Source organism: Lithobates pipiens, unplaced genomic scaffold, assembly GCF_037356315.1.
Source record: "Lithobates pipiens isolate NorthernLeopardFrog02 unplaced genomic scaffold, aLitPip1_a1.2 Scaffold_10, whole genome shotgun sequence".
NCBI classification, from domain to species: domain Eukaryota; kingdom Metazoa; phylum Chordata; class Amphibia; order Anura; family Ranidae; genus Lithobates; species Lithobates pipiens.
Window position 1 is genome coordinate 31421907 of NW_027507686.1, and position 21825 is coordinate 31443731.

The 21825-nt window shown below is 43.4% G+C and overlaps 1 protein-coding gene across 4 annotated transcripts in view; it reads left to right on the plus strand.

Moving 5' to 3' along the window:
- ZC3H18 (zinc finger CCCH-type containing 18) overlaps nt 1–21825 on the plus strand; it is a 137073-nt gene that overhangs the window by 109305 nt on the left and 5943 nt on the right. For 3 of the 4 annotated variants that reach the window (XM_077453372.1, XM_077453375.1, XM_077453373.1), the window contains 8 exons: nt 1881–2126; nt 4845–4958; nt 9413–9511; nt 12575–12721; nt 12806–12949; nt 16896–16904; nt 18655–18815; nt 20276–20592. In XM_077453372.1, the coding sequence (XP_077309498.1) occupies nt 1881–2126; nt 4845–4958; nt 9413–9511; nt 12575–12721; nt 12806–12949; nt 16896–16904; nt 18655–18815; nt 20276–20592 (1237 nt within the window). The remainder of the gene's footprint in view (nt 1–1880; nt 2127–4844; nt 4959–9412; nt 9512–12574; nt 12722–12805; nt 12950–16895; nt 16905–18654; nt 18816–20275; nt 20593–21825) is intronic. The other variant, XM_077453374.1, reaches the window with a different exon arrangement.

Below are 21825 nucleotides of genomic sequence, written 5' to 3' on the forward strand. Positions count from 1 at the left end.
GTGAGGTATCACCGCAAACATCAGAGCGAGGGTAATAATTCTAGCACCAGACCTCTTGTGTAAATCTAAACTGCTAACCCGCAAAGCCTTTTAAAGAGTCGCCTATGAATAATTTAAAGTATCGTAGCTTGTCATCATTCCATGAGCCTGTGCAATTTTAACACATGACATGTTTGGTATTTATTTACTCGTAACGTCGTATTTATAGTTTATCCAAAAAATTGGTATTCTATTGTGTTTGTGTAAACTAAAATTGGTTCTGTTGTGTATTTTCTTTTTTTTTTTTCCCCCCAAAAAAAAATTGCGTTGGAAAAATCACTGCGCAAATATCGCGTGACATAAAAAATTGAACCATTTTATTCTCTAGAGCCTTCGCTTTAAAAAATATATAATGTTTGGGGGGGTTCTAAGTAATTTTCTAGCAAAAAAAGATAAAATTTACATGTAGGAAACAAGTGTCAGAATGGGCCTAGGAAATATTTTTACATGTTTGGTATTTATTTAGTTGGTGTAATGTCGTATTTATAGTTTAACAAAAAAAAAAAATTGGTATTCTATTGTATTTGTGTAAACTAAAATTAATTAAATGGTTTATTTTTTTTCCCCAAAAAAATTGCGTTCGAAAAATCACTGTGCAAATATCGCGTGCCATAAAAAATTGAACCATTTTATTCTCTAGGGCCTTCGCTTTAAGAAATATGTTTGGGGGGTTCCAAGTCATTTTCTAGCAAAAAAAGATAAAATGTACATATAGGAGAGAAGTGTCAGAATAGGCCAAGGAATATTTTTACACCTTTAACATATATTCACATTGAAAAGCATAAATGCAAAATATGTATTTCAACTGTAAACAGCTTTTCAATGCCTTTTATCATTGCTGACCGCTTAAGTGTAAACAAAACTGTTGCGTTAAGTATTGGTAATGGGTATAGGCGAGCACCCAAAAAAAAAAAATCGGTACTCGTTGTAAAATCAATAGTATGGGTGCATCCCTATTTAGAAAAAGCAATTTGTAAAAAAAAAATAATAATAATAAAAAAAAAATAACCCCAAAAAAGACATCCTGCAAAACAAAAGCATAATGAGCTAGTATGCATAGTATTGAAGCCCCCCATCCTCGTCTCCCCCTCCAGCCGCCGAAATGTCATCCCGGAGTTACTTCCGGGTATCGCGGCTTCGGCGATTTGATTGGCCGGAGCCCTGATGACATCACTCCCGCGCATGCGACACCAGTAACGGCACGCAGACTGATGCAGCGGCACATAGGTGCCGTGGCTTCAGTTTGCTCTAGTGCACATATGCCAATGTCATCGGCACATGCAGGGGACAGGGGATATCTCCTAAACCGTGTAGGTTTAGGAGATATCCTGGTTAGCTACAGGTAAACCTTAACATAGGCTTAGAATAAACATAGAATAAAGTTTAAAAATAGGGTTTACAACCATTTTAAGTATAAAAACGTGTTTTTATTTTTTATTATTATACAAGATAGTCAGCGTAGGTGTTAGGAGGGGGCGGGAGCATTTTTAGGACTGGTTAGGTTTCGTTTAGAATTCTACTTCTACGTTTTTCCACAATAAAGGAATCTCAAACGATTTCATTATTCATCTTGGTTGTAAAAGATGTCGTCATAAAATGCTGTGACGTTCTGAGGATTCACACACTTCTCTTGCCTGTGTGATGGTTTTCCCATTGTATGTCGTTTTGGTTCGTGTTCATTCTGTTGATTTTTCATGATGTGTTACATCATTTCATGTTTTTTTATTTAGTATTTTTGTTATGCCATGTTTTTATACTAGTCATTGCATCTGCTTTCATTTCTTGTGTGGTGTAAAGTCTCACTATTTTTTTTATTTTTTGCTTTTTTTTTTATTTTGCAGTCGCACCAATGACCCACCGAAGAAAGAGTCCCCCTCCGCTCCTCTAACAGGAGGGAATGCTATTGCTCTCGCCACCAACCCCTCGTTGGGCGGAACCGCTCAGTCCAAACGGGCGGATGAATGGAAGGACCCATGGCGCCGATCCAAATCCCCCAAAAAGAAGCTCGGTACCTCCGGCTCACCCAGCCGAGGACGCAGGAGACGTCACACTTCTGCATCCTCAGACTCTGGATCCAATTCCTCCCGGTAAGTAAAATTGGTACTTGTCAGCCAATATTCCTTAAGATTGTGACTGGAAGGACCTCAGACCCCAGGCTTCTATCTGCAACTCTGGTGTTACCAATGGCTTTCTTATTTTTTTTTTTTATTAAAATAAACATGTTATACTTGCTGTACCTGCTTTGTGCAGTGGTCTTGCACAGAGCAGCCCGGATCCTCCTCTTCTGGGGTTCCCCGCCTACGATCTATGCCCCTCCTTTTCTCCACGTATACCTATAGCAAACCGCTTGCTTTGGGGGTGCACATGCCTGCTCGCTTCCGTGCTGTGTGTATCTATGGAGCCGTGCTCCACAAACGCACACAGTGAAGAAACCGGAGTACCCAGATGAAACCCGCACAGGGAGAACATAGGAAATCCAGACAGGTAGCGATATGGTTGGGATTCAAACTGATTACCCTAGTGTTACCCTAGTGTTACCCTAGTGTTACCCTAGTGTTACCCTAGTGTTACCCTAGTGTTACCCTAGTGTTAGGCGGAAGCACTAACCACTTCCTGCTCACAGCATTTAATTGACTGCTGCTGAAACCCATGTGTGAAGAGAGGAGAGAAGATCAGCTGTGCATAGCGCTAGATCGATTCAGGTAAGTATTTGGGGAGGACCGCAAGTTGTAAAAAGTTTTTTATAATAAAACGTTTTGGTGTTAGAACCATTTTACATTTCAGCAGAGCTACTGCTGGCCATAGATTGGTAGCTTATTTTTTCCTGCTGAACTGGCTAAATTTCGATCCATCTATGGACAGCTTTAGAATTTCTCAAGGTGAATGCAGTGTTTTATTTATTACAGGTACTTCTATAGCGCCATCAATTTATGTAGCGCTTTACATGTATAGTATACATTCGCATCAGTCCCTGCCCTCAAAGAGCTTACAATCTAAGGTCCCTAACTCACCATTCATTCATTCATTCATTCATACATACATACTATGGGCGAATTTTGACAAGAGCCAATTAACCTACCAGTATGTCTTTGGAGTGTGGGAGGAAACCAGAGTACCCAGAGGAAACCCACGCAGGCACTGGCAGAACATGCAAACTCCATGCAAGTAGTTCTGCGGTTAGGATTCATACCAACAACCCCAGTGCTGCTAGTTGGAAGCGCTAACCACTTAGCCACTGTGCTGCTGTAAGCCAGCACTTATTTTTAGGGCCCATTCACACTGTTGATTTTCAGTAATGCAGGTTACATGCATTGGTGCTCTGTGGTGCTGTTAACTTTAAATGGCATCCTGGCATATCTCCGCAAGGCACATGACTAGCAAAATGCTATACCAGCATGTAGCAATTGTGATTTAAAGTCCATTGTGATGTCTTAGGCAAGCCATTCAAATGAATGGGCTGCCTTTTAAAGTTGTTGCATACTCCTTTTTTTTTTTTTTTTTTTTTTTTTTTACTTTTACCTACAGGAAAGCCTATAATAAGGCTTACCTGTAGGTAAAAAAAATTATTCCCCTCGGTATGCGCCGCATGCACACAAGGGGATTCTCGGCTGAGAATCCGGCAGTGGCCGACCGGCCGGGATGAAATCTCCCGCGCGCATGCGCTGGAGTGACGATATCGCGGCTCCGGCCACTCACAGCGCCGGAGCCACGATACCCGGAAGAAACGCAGAGGGAGCATGTCAGCTCCCTCGGCGTGGATCGGGCCAGATGTCGGGGCCTCGTTCTAAGGTAAATATTTCATAATGAGCTAGTATGCGGTGCTCATTATGCCTTTTGCTTTGCAGGTGGTAAAAAAAAAAAACATTAGCGTGTTTACTACCGCTTTAAAGTGATTTGTAAACAATCACTTTGTAAAATAAATAAACCATTAAGTTTAAAATCTAAATTAAAGGCAAAACATTTTTGTATAGATAAAAAATAAAATCAAAGTATTGATGATGGGGTTTTTTTCCCTTTCATTTTTAATTGATCACATTCCATCTGTTCTCAGCTTCATAAGAGCTGGAGGAAGGAGAAGCAGCAGCACACTGATCCTCCCAGTGAAGGGCTGTGCATTAGGGACGTGTGGGGACAAGTCTGATCATTGGAGGGCACACTGAGTTCCCAGCATAGCTAGAGAACTGACCATGGTGTGTTCTCCTGCTTAGTATGGTCAGTGTTTAATAGGAAAGCAAGGGGACCAGCAGGAATGCCAGGGATTGCACATAAAGGAAGCAATACAAAGAGAACAGGATAGTTTCTCATAAAGTACATGGTACAGCAGTTTCATATCAGGAATATGAAGTTGTGTGGTAACAAACACTATAGCACAACACATGTTAAAGCTGAAGATTAATCAACTTTTAGTTTGCCTTTAGTTCTTCGCTCCCATCCTAATCAACATGTTAATCGGTTTAAATAAAACAATTTCTATGTTTCATTTTATAACTCATCGTAGACTCAGTGATGTCTTCCCCGGGTCTCTGTGCTCCTTTATGCAGTGCAGGTAGATTGTAGCTTGTGGGAGGGGCCAGCAGGGGGCTGTACATAGCTTCCTGAAAACATCCCAGCCCCCCCCCCCCCTCTTCTCCTCCTCAGCCCTGATATGAGCAATGGGCTGGCTCTTGGGAGGAGTGATGTAAATGCCAAAATGCCTTGACAGGTGGGTATCAGTCTGTAGAAGTTGGCAGGGCATGCAGACCACGCATGAATTACTTTATAACACTCCTAATAAAGAAAATAACCGTTCTTGTTCCCTTTTTCAGGTCCTCCTCGCGATCATCCTCCTATTCCGGATCTTCGCGCTCCAGATCATCCTCGTACAGCTCTTACTCCAGCCGCTCCTCCCGGCACAGCTCCTTCTCCGGCAGCCGCTCCAGGTGCGCTGGTGTCCTGTTTATGTTCTGATTAATAATCATGTAATGTTGCAGAATTCTCTTATTTTCATTCCTTTCTCTTTTTTTTTTTTTTTTTTTTTTTATGTCAACCATTCCACTGTAAAAGACAAAACCAGTTCTTCCAGCTGCCGAAACTGACAATTTCAGGTGTTGCAATTGCTCAAGCTTCCTTTTCTGCTCTCATTTTAAAACTTTGTCAATACTCTGATGTCAGGGTCAAACGGAAATTATGACTCTTCCAAGGATAACCACGTCTTTTCTAAATTGCCATACTACTAAAAGGTGGCTTGAATTGTCCTTACAATGGATATAAAAAGTCTGCACACTCCTGTTTAAAATGTCTGTCTGGTTTCTGTGATGTAAGAAAATGAGACAAAAATAAATCATTTCAGAACTTTTTCCACCTTTTTAATCTGACCTATGAGCTGTACAACTCAGTTGAACAACAAACTGAAATCTTTTAGGTGGAGGGAAGTAAAAATAAAAATATGGTTGCATAAGTGTGCACGCCCTTCCACGAATACTTTGTTGAAGCACCTTTTGATTCCATTACAGCACTCAGTTATTTTGGGTATGAGTCTATCAGCATGGCACATCTCGACTTGCCAATATTTGCCCACTCTCAAAAAACACTCCAAATCTGTCAGATTGCGAGGGCATCTCCTGTGCACAGCCCTCTTCAGATCACCCCACAGATTTTCAATTGGATTCAGGTCTGGGCTCTGGTTGGGCCATTCCAAAACTTTAAAGTGGAAGTCCATGCTAAAGCTAAAATGCCTGCATCTTTAGACACCACAAATCGAATACTAACCTATCTAGCCCTGTAAAGAAGAAATTAGTATATGTATTTTTTTTGAAGAAGCTCCAATCTGATGCAGAGCTGTCAGCCGTGGCTTCGCTGTGTAGGTGGGTATAGAGGACACAGATGAAAATGGAAGCCCCATAGTAAGTCTTTGGGTGACATCACTTCCCATTCATTTCACAGCCGATGTCGGCTGTGTCCTCTGCAGAGCTTCCACCGCTGGAGGTCAGATCTGGTTCAGAAAAGACACGTATACGCCTTTTTTTCTTTACAGGGCTAGATAGGTTAGTGTTAGGTCGGTGGTGTCTGTAGATGCAGGGATTTTTGTTTTTTAGCATTCCTTTGTTGATCTGTATACTTTGGGTCATTGTCATGCTGAAAGATGAAGTTCCTCTTCATGTTCATCTTTCTAGCAGAAACCTAAAGGTTTTGTGACAATAAGGACTGGGATTTGGAACTGTTCATAATTCCCTCTGCCATGACTAAGGCCTCTGTTCCATGTGAAGAAAAACAATCCCAAAGCACAATGCTGCCACCACCATGCTTCACGATGGGTATGGTGTACTTTTGGCAATGTGCAGTGGTGTTATTTTTTCTCCAAACATATCTTTTGAAATTATGGCCAAAAAGTTCAACCTTGGTTTCATCAGACCCACATACTTTTGGGAGACTTTAGATGTGTTTTTGCAAAATTTAGCCAGGCTTGGATGTTTTCTTGGTAAGAGAGGGCTTCCATCTTGCCACTCTACCCCATAGCCCAGACATATGAAGAATACGGGAGATTGTTGTCACATTTACCACCCAGTTTTCTTGTCTTTTCATCAATTTTGGAGGGACGTCCAGTTCTTGGTAATGTCACTGTTGTGCCATATTTTCTCCTCCCCCCCCCCCCCCTCTTTCTTGATGATTTTCTCTTTCTTGATGACTGTCTTCTCTGTGTTCCATGGTATATCTAATGTCTTGGAAAGGCAGGTGTGTACAGACTCCTATTTAAAGTGGTTGTAAAACCCTTACAGACCAGTTTTACCTACAGGTAAGCCTATAATGAGGCTTACCTGTATTTGCCAGAAATATCTCCTAAACCTGCACGGTTTTGGAGATATTTACCATATATGCTTGCGCACATCGATCGTGCCATTTCTATAGGGCCCGTGCCATGACGTCACACGACTCCGGCCAGTCACAGAGCCGCAGTCCACGACCCCGGGTGGAAGAGGGGTTAAGATGGATACTTCCTCCAGCGGGGTCATCGGGGACATTTTGGGCTTTGTTTGCAGGTAAGTGGCACATAATGGGCTAGTATGAATACCAGCCCATTATGCTTTCACTTTGCAGGCGAATAAAGAGGAAGTAAAACCCCCTCAGTTTACTTCCTCTTTAACATGAGTGACTGATTTTCTTCATTCTGAACACAGCTACATCCCCATTTACAAGAGGGTGTGCACACTTATGCAACCCCAGCCCCCCCCCACCCCGCAAAGATTTGTTTTTCAATTGAGTTTTACAGTTTATAGGTCACATTAAAGGTGGAAAAAGTTCTGAAATTATTTCTTTGTCTCGTTTTTTTTAAATCGCAGAAACCTGATATTTTAACAGTGTAGACTTTTTATATCCAGTGAAGAAGAGTCTGTTTTCGCAGTGGGGATAAAATGGCACCTAAAGAAAGCTCTATCTGTCTCAAAAAATAAAATTTTTAGTTTGGGTACAGTGTTGCATGACCGTGCAATTGTCATTTAAAGTGTGACAGCGCTGACATCTGAAAATCGGCCTGGGCAGGAAGAGGATGAAGTGCCCAGTAGGCAAGTGGTTAAAATCCAGTGTCTCGCTCTGCTCTGCACATGCTCAGTAGCTCTCCATTTTTAGGCACTGCTGAGTTTGTAGAGGCTGATATGGCAGTCTCCGACACGAAGAAACAGGAGCAATGCTGGAGGCAATTTACAGCACACAATAATTTTGGTAGCACAATTAATGTGGAATGTACGTTCCTTGCTAAAGAAAATTATTTTTTTATTAAGTTCTTATAGGTAAAGGTCCACTTTAACATTGACACCCCCTGTGGTTCGCATAAACGCCGCACAATTTCAATGCAGTGTGGGAAACGCACAGGATTCACTGCATTTATATGAACTGAGCCCTAAGTGGAACTAAACCCTTCTATCGCTAAGTAGGCTGATGTTTTTGGTCTCTTTGATCTTCAACTGACATGGTGCTGCACATGTGATCAGCTATGACACCAGCCATTTGATGGTTTCTCAGTTTTGGTTGAGAGCGCAACCAATGTGACCGTTGCGTTCCCGGCACTTTCCAAAATATAACTTCTCTTTAAACTGGTAAATCAATGGATTTAGTTCCACTTTATGGTCTCAGGAAACCATTGCAAATACTTGCCATATCTACTGCTCATGATACTTTAGCATGAACAATAACCAATAAAAGAATGTCATACTTTGCATATATATATATACATACATGCAATCACACACACCCCAATGATTTTCCATAAGGTAAACAGCAGGTGGTCAATGAAATGCTTCTTTACATTGGTAGTCACTAGAGACTGGTGGGAGGAGTGCCCCTTGTGTTGGTGGGAGGAGTGCCCCTTGTGTTGGTGGGAGGAGTGCCCCTTGTGTTGGTGGGAGGAGTGCCCCTTGTGTTGGTGGGAGGAGTGCCCCTTGTGTTGGTGGGAGGAGTGCCCCTTGTGTTGGTGGGAGGAGTGCCCCTTGTGTTGGTGGGAGGAGTGCCCCTTGTGTTGGTGGGAGGAGTGCCCCTTGCGTTGGTGGGAGGAGTGCCCCTTGCGTTGGTGGGAGGAGTGCCCCTTGCGTTGGTGGGAGGAGTGCCCCTTGCGTTGGTGGGAGGAGTGCCCCTTGCGTTGGTGGGAGGAGTGCCCCTTGCGTTGGTGGGAGGAGTGCCCCTTGCGTTGGTGGGAGGAGTGCCCCTTGCGTTGGTGGGAGGAGTGCCCCTTGCGTTGGTGGGAGGAGTGCCCCTTGCGTTGTATAGCTGTATAGTACATGACTATACCAGGGGTTCTGAGTGCCGAGTTGGCCCAGGGACATAAAGGAATTAATTTCATGGTTTCACCCCTTATTGTTGACATTAGTGATGGAATACAACATGCATGTTTTGTTTGGTAATAGGCCATGCAGATGACTTGGGTGCGATAGCGAGCTCTTCTGACCAAACCAATTATCAAACCACATGGTCCTCTGCTAGAATATTGCTGAGCAAAGGGTGCTCACTTATGGACAGATGTCTCACTACCATCATTCCTGTTATGTACCCTTCTTAAGCCAGTCTATAGGCAACAGAGCAAAGCCAGAAATGGAGCTTCTGACTCTTCTCCACTCTACTAAAATGGGGTCCCCATCACTTTCTGTCTTCACAAAAAAAAAGGGGAAATCCTTAGCAATGAGGCAATATAATTATTCTGATTTACTTTGTACATTTCACATGTTTAGGAAGTGTGTTTAGTGCTGGCAGCTCCACTAGATTTATATAGCGGCTCACAAACTTTTACGCATTCAAATAAAATATGACAGTTCTAGTTCTACCCCAACCTGACAAAAACTAAGTAAAAATTTTTTTTTTTTTTTTTTAATTGATTCTGGATTTTCATTGTGTGATTCTTTCTTTTCAGATCCCGGTCATTCTCCTCCTCTCCATCTCCCTCACCAACACCCTCACCGCACAAAGCTTCCGCTAAAAGCAAAGGGGACACGGTTTCTGCACCTAAAGGGTGAGTGCCTTCCTACTGGTCATGTGACTTTTTTTCCTCAAGCTGTGCACAAGGCACACTCGCCCTCAATGCCGATTCCCCTACAACAGCCAATGATAACTAGTAAATAGTTTTATGCATATGTGTATATCCGTCCAGTGGAGTAACAGGTTTTTAATGAGTCGTATGGTATTTAATTACATTTTACCACTCATGCTAAAATACCCTTTGCTCCCAAGAAAGTCCCTTCTCCCACAACTTGTGTCTGTCTACCTCCGATCCAATCTGGTCAGCTAAAATAGGAAAAAAAAAAAATCGTAAGGGGATCGGCCTTCCTCTGTCTAGGAGCATCAGAGGCAGTCAGGTGTAAACAGACAGCAGAGTCCGTTTACACCCGCCGGTCCATAGAACAGAGTGGGCTTAGTCTGTGTCCGTTCTGCATAAACTGAGAGCAGACCTGTTATCCCCCCGCTCTGCTCTGATCAGCAGAGGATTAGCGGACAGATCCCCTGCTGATCTAATTGGTGTGCTACCCGTATGAAAGGGACCTAATAGTGCACTTGGGTTTGCCAGTCTGTATTATCCAGATCTCTCAGCTGCATGCATCTTTTTACTATAGAGCAGGGGTCTCCAAACTTTCTAATCAAAGGGCCGGTTTATTGTCCTTCAGACTTTGAGGGCCGAACTGTGGCTAGTGTGAGTGGAAATTTTCCTGGCATTAGTGGAAGTAAACCTCTCCACATTTGGTATTAGGAGGATAAATAGGGCCTCATTGGGGGTAGGGGAAAGTGCCTCATTATTGGTGTCAGAATAGTGTCTCGCGTCAGTGGGAGAAATAGTGCCCTAGGGGGGCGGCGGATAAGGGAAGCAAAGAGCTGCATTCAGCCCCCGGGCTGCAATTGTGAGACCACAGGCTATAGGGACATAAAATTCAATAGAAGCAACGAAAACTATTGGCTTACCACTGTTGATGAGCAGTTATTGTAAAAAAAAAAAAAGTGCTTGTGATATCAAGGTCCTGGGATAACACGATAACACTGCGGATAGTGTGGTAATTGTAACATGCACAAATTTGCAAACGGTTGGAAAGGGTGCCCTTGAACTTTTGGATCATACGTCGCACAAATGGCAATTTGCAAGCTGAGTACATAATTCAGCATGCTGTGACATTTTGGTGTTTTCCTGCTGTATGATGGGTAGGTTTCCACTGATTAAGATATGACCCAGAGGAAAGCCGTTTTCCAGCCCGCAATTACCGTCCTTTTTAGCATATCCTCATTCAGAACACTGCAGGCAAATTTCATATTTTTAGATCTTTTTTCCGTTTCTTGTTTAATTTTCCTTTTTTTTGCCAGTTGCACAACTAAACTTTCTTTTTGTTTATGCTGAATTTTTCTGTAGGAGTTTAATGTATCCGCTTTGTCCTGAGGGTAACTTCTTGTCATTCTTAAACTAAGGTTAACTATTTAACTTGCACAAAGAAATCTGAATTGTGACATAACTGGGCTGTTTATGATGTCCGCATTCCCTTGAGTTTTTATTTTTTTATTTTCCTGGCGTGCGAAGCGCCAAAAAGATGAATGAAAAGGAGCTTTCTAGTGCAATTCATGGTGGGCAGTATGTGATGTCTAATGAGGCCCAATAACTGCGGGAGTTCAGATCCAAACGCAATCTGGTTTTAGATGGAGTGGAAAAGAATGAAAATTTGTTATATATTTTTTTTTTTTTTTAAAGTCTGTGGAGCAAATTCTGAAAGTGAGGTGTTTAAAATCCAACTGTAACTGCCCTCTGGAAGATGCTTGGCAGCACTCTTCCCAAAGTGCACAATGCAGCCCAGAAAAATCCACCAAGCCAGGACTCCATGCACTTATAAAAATCTTTATTGGTAATAGTTTTCCCTTGTAATGCGTTTTGGGCAATCTTCGCCTTCATTATAGATCATGCTTGGCCTGAACAAATTAGCAGAGGACATTTTTCTTTTACCTGATGCACTATATTGTCAAAAGTATTGGGCGCCTGCCTTTACACACACGTGAACTTTGGCATCCCATCCACCTCTTAGTCCATAGGGTTCAAGTTGGCCCATCCTTTGCTGCTATAACAGCTTCAACTCTTCTGGGAAGACTGTCCACAAGGTTTAGGAGTGTGTCTATGGGAATGACCATTTTTCCAGAAGCACATTTGTGAGGTCAGGCACTGATTTTAGACGAGAAGGCCTTGCTCTCAATCCCCACTCTAATTAATTTCAAAGGTGTTCTATCGGGTTGCTCATCCATAGTTTTATGGCCCTTGTTTGTGCACTGGTGCTCAGTCATGTTGGAACAGGAAGGGGCCATCTCCAAACTGTTCCCACAATTTTGGGAGCATGAAATTGTCCAAAATGTCTTGGTATGCTGTCACCTTAAGATTTCCCTTCACTGGAACTAAGGGGCCAAGCCCATCCCCTGAAAAACAACCCAACACCATAATCCTCCCTCCACCAAATGATTTGGGCCAGTGCACAAAGCAAGGTTCATATTGTCACACATGCATAGAAATTCGTCTGGTCCCTGTTGATCCAAACACACATCCATCTATGGCCAGCTTAATCGATTCCTCCATCCATGGTATTTAGCTCACCTGCCTGTCCGTTGTATTCTGACAGTAGCTGTCAGAATACCTAAACCACACCTGCACCTGATTAGATGCAGCCCAAGTTTGACAAAAAAAAAAATTCCAGCAGGCTTCTTCGAAGTTGCTCGAACAATATTTTGTCAGATGGAGCTGGGCTGAGCAAATTTCAAGCATCTTGCCAGGAACCAGACGAAATTTTCTCAGTGTATGGCCAGCTTAAGAGGTCAGGTTTGCAATACTTGCCTTGTGATGTCACGAGTAGTAGAATGAGGCTGAATGCAGTGCAGTGGCATGGAGTGAATGCCAGAAGGGAGCCTTCCCTGCTCGAACCTGCAATAGAGGCGACATTCAGATGGCGTCTCCAAAACTAAAATGAGCCTTTTAAATTCCTCTGTAGAAGATTGCAGGGATCTTCTCTGAGATTGAATAAATACAACATGCAAACTTTCTTTTTTCCTTCTTGTTGTTCAGAGACAAACCAACTGTGAAGAAAGCTGTCCCTCCCGCAGCGCCTGCAGCAGCCCCAAAACCTGCAAAAGTTGGGGTAGAACCACCTAAAACCAGTGAAAACAGAATTGGACGAGCTAAGGAGACAAAGAGGAAAGTTCCACCCAGAAGGTACGACAACTCAAACTGTGCCTATTTTATGACTTGGTGCTTACCTCTTATTCGGCACGCCTGACTGGTGTTCAAATATTTCAGGAGAACAGTCAGTGGCAGTGTCAGTGGAAGTGGCAGTAGTTACAGCGGCTCCAGTTCTAGATCCGGATCCCGATCAGTGTCCAGATCCTCCGGATCTTCATCAGCATCCGCGTCCCCTTCTCCATCCGCATCTCGAAAATCCAGGTAAGAGGTTTAGAAGTATCCCTGATTACTGAAAATATTAAGGTGGGAGTTCCAATTAATTTTAACCTGTCTAGACCCTCTATAAAAATATGCACAAATATGTTATGCACAGTACTCATGCATTAACGGCGCTCTAGAGATAAGTGTGTGTGTCAAAAACATATATACACTAAACTTAAAGAGGAAGTAAACCCTGATGAGTTTACTTCCTCTTTCATTCCCTGCAAAGGCAAAGCATAATGGACTATTATGCATCGCATAGTAGCTCATTATGTGTCACTTACCTGACACAGGAGCCAGCGAAGTCACCGCTGTCCCCTGTAGTCCGCCGCATCCATCTTGTTGGTGGGGTCTTGCAGCTCCGCCGCTGTCATTCGGCGAAGCCGCGATGACGTCACTCCCACGCATGCGCACTGGAGCCGACACGTGCGGCAGCTCCGTCGCTGAGAATGCCGCGCTCAGTGCGCCCGCGCGCCGCTGTCTGCGGCGCATGCGCCGTAGACAGCGGTGCCCGTTGTCGGGCAAATATCTCCTAAACCATATAGGTTTAGGAGATATTGCTTGGACCTACAGGTAAGCCTTAATCTAGGCTTACCTGTAGGTCAAAGTGGTTTGTAAGTGTTTACAACCACTTTAAGTGCAATTACAAAATTCATAAAAAGTCAGCTGAAAACGTGATTACGAAACGCGTATGGGCATGTCTATGCAGCTGTCCAGTATCTGAGCATCAGCGCTGGTTATCCCGGGTCTCATCGTCCTCTGCCTATTAGCCTGCTAAACTTCAGTGAGAGAGCGGTGAGAAATAACTAATCGCGGCTGGATACCTTTTAATGCAAGAGTTGTGTGTTTACAATGAAAACAGATTTTATTGCGTGTGGAGTGTGAGTTTTAAAAATAAACAGGTTTACACTATGGATTTCTTACGTGTTGTTTTTTTTAATGATTATGGGAATAAACTGAGTGGCAAGTGTAATCCTGGTGTGAGCAAAGTTCCTGGGTGCATATTCCTCTGACGGGCGGATGATTGCAGTGTAGGAGCAACTCGCAGTGAAACATTTACAACGCCTGAAATTAACCCCTTAGGGGTAAGTGCATAAGCAAAAGGGGGGTCACACGGAGCACAAGGTCTTCTTTACATGCATGGCGTGGTGTGCGTTCTCTCGAGGATTTTTCTCTCAACCTAAGGGCTTTTGGAGCACTACGCTCTTGTTTATGAACTTTATTCTTATCCTTCGGACTTTTTATGAATTTTGTAATTGCACCTAAGTTTAGTGTATACATGTTTTTGACACACACTTTTCTCTAGAGGGCTGTTAATGCGTGAGTACTGTGCATAACGTAGTTTGAGACTGTATTTGTGCATATTTTTATATTTGATCCTTGATTTATAACAGCAGCTGTTTGTGTGGATAAAGTATATGTCCTTTTTGTGTGCTGGGATCAGTATTACAATTTTATTGTGCTACTGTCTTAGACCCTCGTTGGGGAAAATATTCTTTTAAAGTAGGTTGTAATCCTTGCATACACCCAGTGAAGTGACTGGCCTCCGGTAATACACAGATTTATAGCGATAAAATTCTGAGCTAAATAACAAATGCACAAGTTCATAGAAGTCAGAGAGTGAAAACCCCACCCCAGCTTCAGTGTATTAGATGGATCCACACAGCACCACCGTGATCTAGGCAAATCTCCTTACCAGAGCAAATTGGCCCTCAAATTATAGAGCGGTCAAACGAGCCTTGTAGAAAAAAAAAAACAGAATGGGCCTCTCCCTAAGAGCCAGTCCCCCACATCCCATTAGCAGCCTCCAGAAAGAGCAAGGCAGCGTTTGCAGCTGACAGTCGTAAACCAGCGACTTGTTAACCGATTGGCCCCGGAAAGGATTTACCCGCTTCCTGACCAGAAGCCCATAAATAGTTTTACTATATTATTTATGACACTGCATCGCTTTAACTGACAATTGCGCGCTTGTGCAACGTTGTACCCAAACAAAATTGATGTCCCCCCCCCCACAAATAGAGCTTTCTGTTGGTGGTATTTGATCACCTCTGCGTTTTTTATTGTTTGCGCTATAAATTAACCACTTCCCACCCGGCCAATGCACATATATGGCCGGGTGGGAGCCGTCTACTTCTGATAGGACGTTCAGGAACGTCCTTCAGAAGGAGTGGGATCGTGCGCGCGTCCCCGTGCAGCGGCGCGATCCCGATGTGCTCGTGTCACCCGGACACGGCGCATCTCAGATCGGCAGGTGGGCTCTGTGATTGGCCCTCCTGATCACATGACGGCCGTGTCCAATCACAGCCGTCATGTGATGTAAACAAACAGCCGGTTGCTAGGCAATCGGCTCCTCCTCTCCTCACACAGAAGTCATAGCTGAGGAGAGCAGGTCGCTGCAGCCGGCTGGTGATCAGTGAGTATGAGCTGTTTTTTTACAGCTTTTTACTCACTGATCACCAGTCTAGTGTAAACACACAACACACCACACAGTATAAACACAGTCCCCACATATGTCCCCAAAACACACATGTCCCCAAATAATAACATATGTCCCTAATAATAAAAACATATGTCCCTAATAATAAAAACATGTCCCCCACATATGTCCCACTAAAATCACATGTCCCAATGATTATCTGCACACATATGTACGTGATCACCTGCACACATATGTACATGATCATTTGCGTACATATGTCCGTGATCACACAAACCAATTATACACTTAACGGAATTTTTTTTACCAAAAACATGTAGCAGAATACATTTTGGCTTAAATTTATGACAAAATTTGATTTTATTGGATTTTTTAAAATAGAAAAAATAAAATATTTTTTTTTTTTCCAAATTTCCGGTTTATTTTGCGCTTATATCGCAAAAAATAAAAAACGGAGTCGTGAATAAATACCACCAAAATAAAGCTCTATTTGTGCGAACAAAATGATAAAAATTTCATTTGGGTACAGTGTAGCATGACCGCGCAGTTGTCATTGAAAGTGCTAGAGCGATGAAAGCTGAAAATTGGGCTGGGAAGGAAGGGGGAGAAAGTGCCCTGTATTGAAGTGGTTAAAGAGCGACAATTTTAGAAAAAAATATTTTTTTTACTTTCTGCTATAATACATATCCAAAAAATATATTAAAAAAACACATTTATTCATCAGTTTTGGCCAATATGTATTCTGCTACACATTTTTGGTACCAAAAGAAATGGCATTAAGCGTATATTGATTGGTTTACGCAAAAGTTAGTGTTTACAAAATAGAGGAAATATTTAGGGACTTTTTTATTGTTTTGTTTTTACTGGTAATGACGGCGATCTGCGATTTTTAATGGGACTGTGACATTGCGGCAGACAAAACTTTTTGGGGACCAGTGACACCAATACAGTGATCAATGCTATAAAAATGCACTGATCACTATATAAATGGCACTGTCAGGTGCGTTTCGTCATCAAATTTACGTCCTCGGACGCATACACCGAGATGAAATAAATCCTACATAAGTTACACTTGTTTATCTCAAGCCCTCTCTCCTTTAGGTCTGTTTGTCCAGAATATACACAGCCTTTCTGGGCTTCCAGAAGCATGTGGCGGAAATCTGATTTCACACACTGCCCAGCTCAGAGAGGAGTGCCGAGTGTTATCTGAGATCTGAGTGGAGAGAGTACTTGCACCGCTGCTCGGGTGCCGATCAGCAAACCTTTTTCAGTCATGCCCCACCTGCTATACACACAGGCCAAATGTTGGCCGGTTTCTATTGAGCCGGGCCGATGCCACCCGACTTTTGGCCCGTGTGTACGGCCCTTTTATTGTTTAAATCAGCATCCCTATTAAACAATCACTCTGGATCTAAAACAAGCTTGTACTACGTTCAATTTTAGCTGGTTATCGCACCAATACATCTTTTCTGTTTTCTTCTGCATGTTCCTGAAATGACGGTGAATCAGGAAGTCCAGGTATGCTCTGCATTATCTTCCTCTTAATGTTTATAAAAGAAAAAAATCTGTTTTGGATTATTTGTTCTCCCACATAGTTGACTGGTATTCACTCATATCAGTTCATATCTTTTTTTTTTTAGAACGTGAACTTTTAGTTAACACCACAACTGTATAAACCTTATATAGACAGAGCACAAAAAAAAACTTCCTTCCCTATTGTGTTGTACAGTATAACACATCAATGGCTGGCCGTGTGTTGGGAACATAATTATAGGAGAACTGTTACGGGGCATCTGATTGGACTGTATATTGTAACCCCAGGAAAAGAAAACAGCTCCCCTTTCCTGGATGCATTTTTTTTTGATTGAAAATGTGTACTTTTATTTTGCATTAAAATTTACAAAAAACAAATGATACAATAAAGAAAATTCCACCCTGTACTGTGACGCAGCGCAAAATACACTACATAACAATACAGTTCCAAGCATACAAATTACATTCATCCTGCAGTATGAAGCCTAATGTGTTGTGCAGAGTGATAATACCCTGAAACGTCACATCATGCATGATGCGCATTACCCCGAAAACATTAACTAAAAACGTGTTACTAGATGCATTTTACTTAAGCAAATCATGTAACATTTCAAACAAATTACATTTCAACAGGTGTGATGGGGGTGGTAGGGAGGGGGATAGGTGAACGGGAAATAGTTCACAGGCCCAAAGCTTTATTGAACTGCCATTGATACACAGGGGACAAGGGAAATCTTCAGATCTCCCCTTCCTCAAAGTCCATCAAGTTAGTCTGTGAGCAGACTGTGAACCAGTCTTCGACAGTCCTTATTGGACATCCTCTCCCACTGATGGATGAGGCGCTTACTGGCATCCCATTAAGCGTCCTTAAAGCAACACAGCACCCGCCAGCAAAGCGGTTTCCTCCTGGATGATACAAAAAGGGCAGTGCCTGTATCTGCACAGGTTTCTGGCATGCATGAATGTCCTGAGCGGCAATCCCCCTTGGATTGCCATCCATGCCAGATCTTTGTGCCTGTTGGTGAGTCTCTTTGAAGAAACATTCCTCCAGACAAATTTGCAAGTGGCTGAAGGGAGACCTGGAACAGTCTCAGCATTGTCCAATGCTCTAATCAACTTAGATAGTTTTTGGCTTCCACAAGTCAGGCTTAACTCCATGCAGCCCCAACTCTTTGATAAACTTAAAAATATCCAAGTAATACCAAGGAATGTCCCAGTTGTAGGGGATGGAACTGTCCTATTTGTCCCATCCAAGGGACCTCCAAAGAGGCAGGAAGAAAAAACGTGACATGGAGTTACCGCCAAAGTCTTGCGGATGCAGTTACAATCATAGAGCACCCTCAGTGGAGTGGCGATGTCGGGGGTGGGGGCGAGGTACTGCAACAGAGAATCTCGCTGCGGAGTACCAGTGGTTTACCTTCGATGGTGAGTTCTCTGAGGCTCCATAGGCCAAACTTCTCTCGCATCTTGGCCAGTCTCTCTTCCCAGGGCTTCAAGGCTGCGCCCTCAGCTCCAAACCAGACCCCAAGAATTTTGATGACATTCGTTTTGATGCTGAAAGGAATGGGCGCAGAAGAAGGCAGGAACCATTTTCTAAAGAGCATGACCACTGACTTCCCCCAGTTGACTTTTTTTTATTTTTATTTTTTTATTTCTTCAGAATGTTATCTGTACCCCTGAAGTCTGCCTTGTGGGGTTAATCCCCCCTCACTCACCTTCTCTGTATTTTCACCAGGTCACTCAGTGTGAGCAGCGTCTCTTCTGTCTCCAGTGTTTCCTCCAGCAGCAGTTCTGTGCGTAGCGCCGACTCAGATGACATGTACGCCGACCTTGCCAGCCCCATCTCCTCTGCAAGTTCTCGATCACCGACTCCATCACAGCAAAAGAAAGAAAAAGGTAACTGGGCACTTTTATCTTAACGCCTTCCTGCCTAGTCTCAGCATCCCTTTACCATTGTTTTTATACCAAGGGGCAAGAAGAATCCGCCCTTATGGTTTGGCTGCCACCGTGGCCACATGATCGGGAGCTGGTTACGCTGGCTACTAATTATTGGCGGAGACCAAGAGCTGTCAGACAGCTCTGTCCCTGTGCTGGGAGAACACAGTGAGTAAGCTCTCAGCACAGGAAGCTCTGCTGCCCATGTATGTGTGGCATGTTGACATTAAAGCCTACCCCCTTTGCTAATGCACATTTGTGCTACTTGGGCAGCAACAGGTCAACATTAAAGTTGAACTATAGGCACAACAACTTCCATGTAAAGTAGAATTCCAGCTTACACCTAACTAGCCTTAAAGTGTTACTAAACCCACAACAGTAAAATCAGCCTGTATATACAGTAAAGCATACTTGCTATACTCACTATGGCACCTAAGGGGTTAATCCTCTGTATTGTATAAAAAAAAGGCTACTTGATCCTGTCTTCTGATCCTCCCCTTCTTCCACGGTCTCCAAACAATCTCCTGATAGAACAGAGCCTTGGGGGCAAGCTGCACATGCTCAATTTGGGGTCTATTGCAAGGGAGTTTTTATTTTCTTGGGAGTGTGCATGTGATCGGCACTTTCCAAACAGAGGGTCAGCGTTTCATGCAGCCTTATAGGACAATCAGGGGAGAATGCAAACTCCTACAAACTTTAACCAGACACTGATAAGTCACAAGACTGATACATACTGCTGATGAGAAAAGGTATTTGGCATTTTATATTTGCTAAAATGATTGCATTTCCATGTTCTGTGTACTGTGTGAGACCAGATACAGGCAGTCCCCGAGTTACAAACGGATTAGGGACTGTCGGTTTGTTCTCAAGTCAGAAGCGCATACGCAGAATGGCAGACACGTCGTTTTCAGATGTTCTGTCAAGTAGCCGCAAATGCTGTTTTTCTGAGGTGCCCATGGTCAAAAAGTGGCCGCGCATGTGCAGAGCGTCACCCGCCTCCCGTTCATAAGTAGGAGTCTTTTGCATGTTGGAGGTTCGTAACTCGGGGACCTCCTGTATCGTGAATGCAGGGTCCTGGGTTTAGTAACACTTTAAAACTTCCCCTCCCTTTTCATTACACCTATGCTAACCTGTGTAAAAAAATATGTATATACATACCTATTACAGACGTCTCTTCATCTACAAGGGATATAAATCCATTTTGTGTGCACAAAATGTCTTTGCAATTCCAGTTATTACCTTCTAGAAGCAGAAGTGACATTACTGTGCTGTATGTAGCCTGTGCAGAGCTGTGGGAGGGGCCCAGCAGGCTCCACTCACTACAGGCCACCTGCAGAAAGCTTCTGGATAGGGCAGAGATGAGACCAGTCACCCTGCACAAGCTATTATTTTTCATTTATGTCTGTTGTTTTTTTTTTTAGGTCCTTCTGACAAAACCAAAAAGGAGGGCCACCGGCCTAAAGACGACAAACGAGTGCGGGAGGACGACAAACGAGTGCGGGAGGACGACAAACGAGTGCGGGAGGACGACAAACGAGTGCGGGAGGACGACAAACGAGTGCGGGAGGACGACAAACGAGTGCGGGATCCCGCTGCAATGACTGCAAAAGCACCAGCTGTCACAAAGCCATCGAAGCCGGTCAGCGCTCCGAAAATATCCGTTCAGCCTGCTGCTCCTCCACCAGCCCAGAGCGGCTTCAGTGCTCACAAGGAAATCAAATTGACTCTGCTAAGCAAGGTGATGATGTCCCTTTGTATTATCAGGATGTAATTTAATCTAAGGTTTCTTAAATGCTACAGAAAACCTGTGCGTTGCTCATACAGTACCCAAGCAGACTATATATAGTCAATTATTGGGCAACAGTTTAGATAAGTCACACCAATACTCATTTCATCATGGGATCCCCCAATTCCCCCCCCAATTCCCCTGGGAAAGCGCTGCAGTGAGCACTAGAAAGGCAGTTCGAAGCAGATAGAGAGCTGAATGATCGGTGGTGATATGATCTGTCATCTCGAGCTTGGAGCCGACATGGTAGGGCTGCAGCAATATAGGTGAGTATATAGGTTTTTGTTTTTTGTCTTGCCTTTTTAGAACCCTTTACTCCAATTGTTGCACCATAATGTACGCATCATGCCATATAGATGTAATAGATCACAAATCTAAGCATGGTGCCTGTCCCGGCCGGAGGGCTATGAGCCACAATTTGTATCCACCTGTCTATTGCATTACAGCAGCAGCTTTCTCATCTGGTGCTCTATACAGCTTACTCCTTAACGGCAGCACATTCCTCGAATTCCTCCCCTGCACTCAGTCATTTCTAATTTGTCATTAACCAGCAACAGTAGACGGAGAGCCCTGGCACTTGTCCAAGGTGAATATTATCCAGGTAACCACAGGAGCGGCCTGGAAAGCCCATTTACACCACACAGACGGCGAGCTGTACTTTCCTGTACTGGATTGCTTTATACACGGAAGAGTTTGTAGTGAGGGACGGGACAAGCCTGGAAACCAGAACTTTTTTTTTCCTAGCTCGCCTAATTATTATTATTATTTAAGGTACTTATATAGCGCTGTCAATTTACGCAGCTCTTTGCATATACATTGTACATTCACATCGGTCCCTACCCTCAAGGAGCTTACAATCTAAGGTCCCTAACACAAATTCATATACTAGGGTCAATTTAGACAGAAGCCAATTAACCTACCAGCATGTCTTTGGAGTGTGGGAGGAAACTTGAGTACCCGGAGGAAACCCCCGCAGGCACAGGGAGAACATGCAAACTCCAGGCAGGTTTTGTCGTGGTTGAGTTTTGAAGTACTCTTTACTGCTAGGAGAGAGTGCTACTCACTGCACCACTGTGCTGTCTATTATTATTATAATACAAGATTTATATAGCGCCAACAGTTTGCACTGTGCTTTACAACATGAGGGAGACATTTCAGTTACAATACAGGAGGAATCAGAGGGCC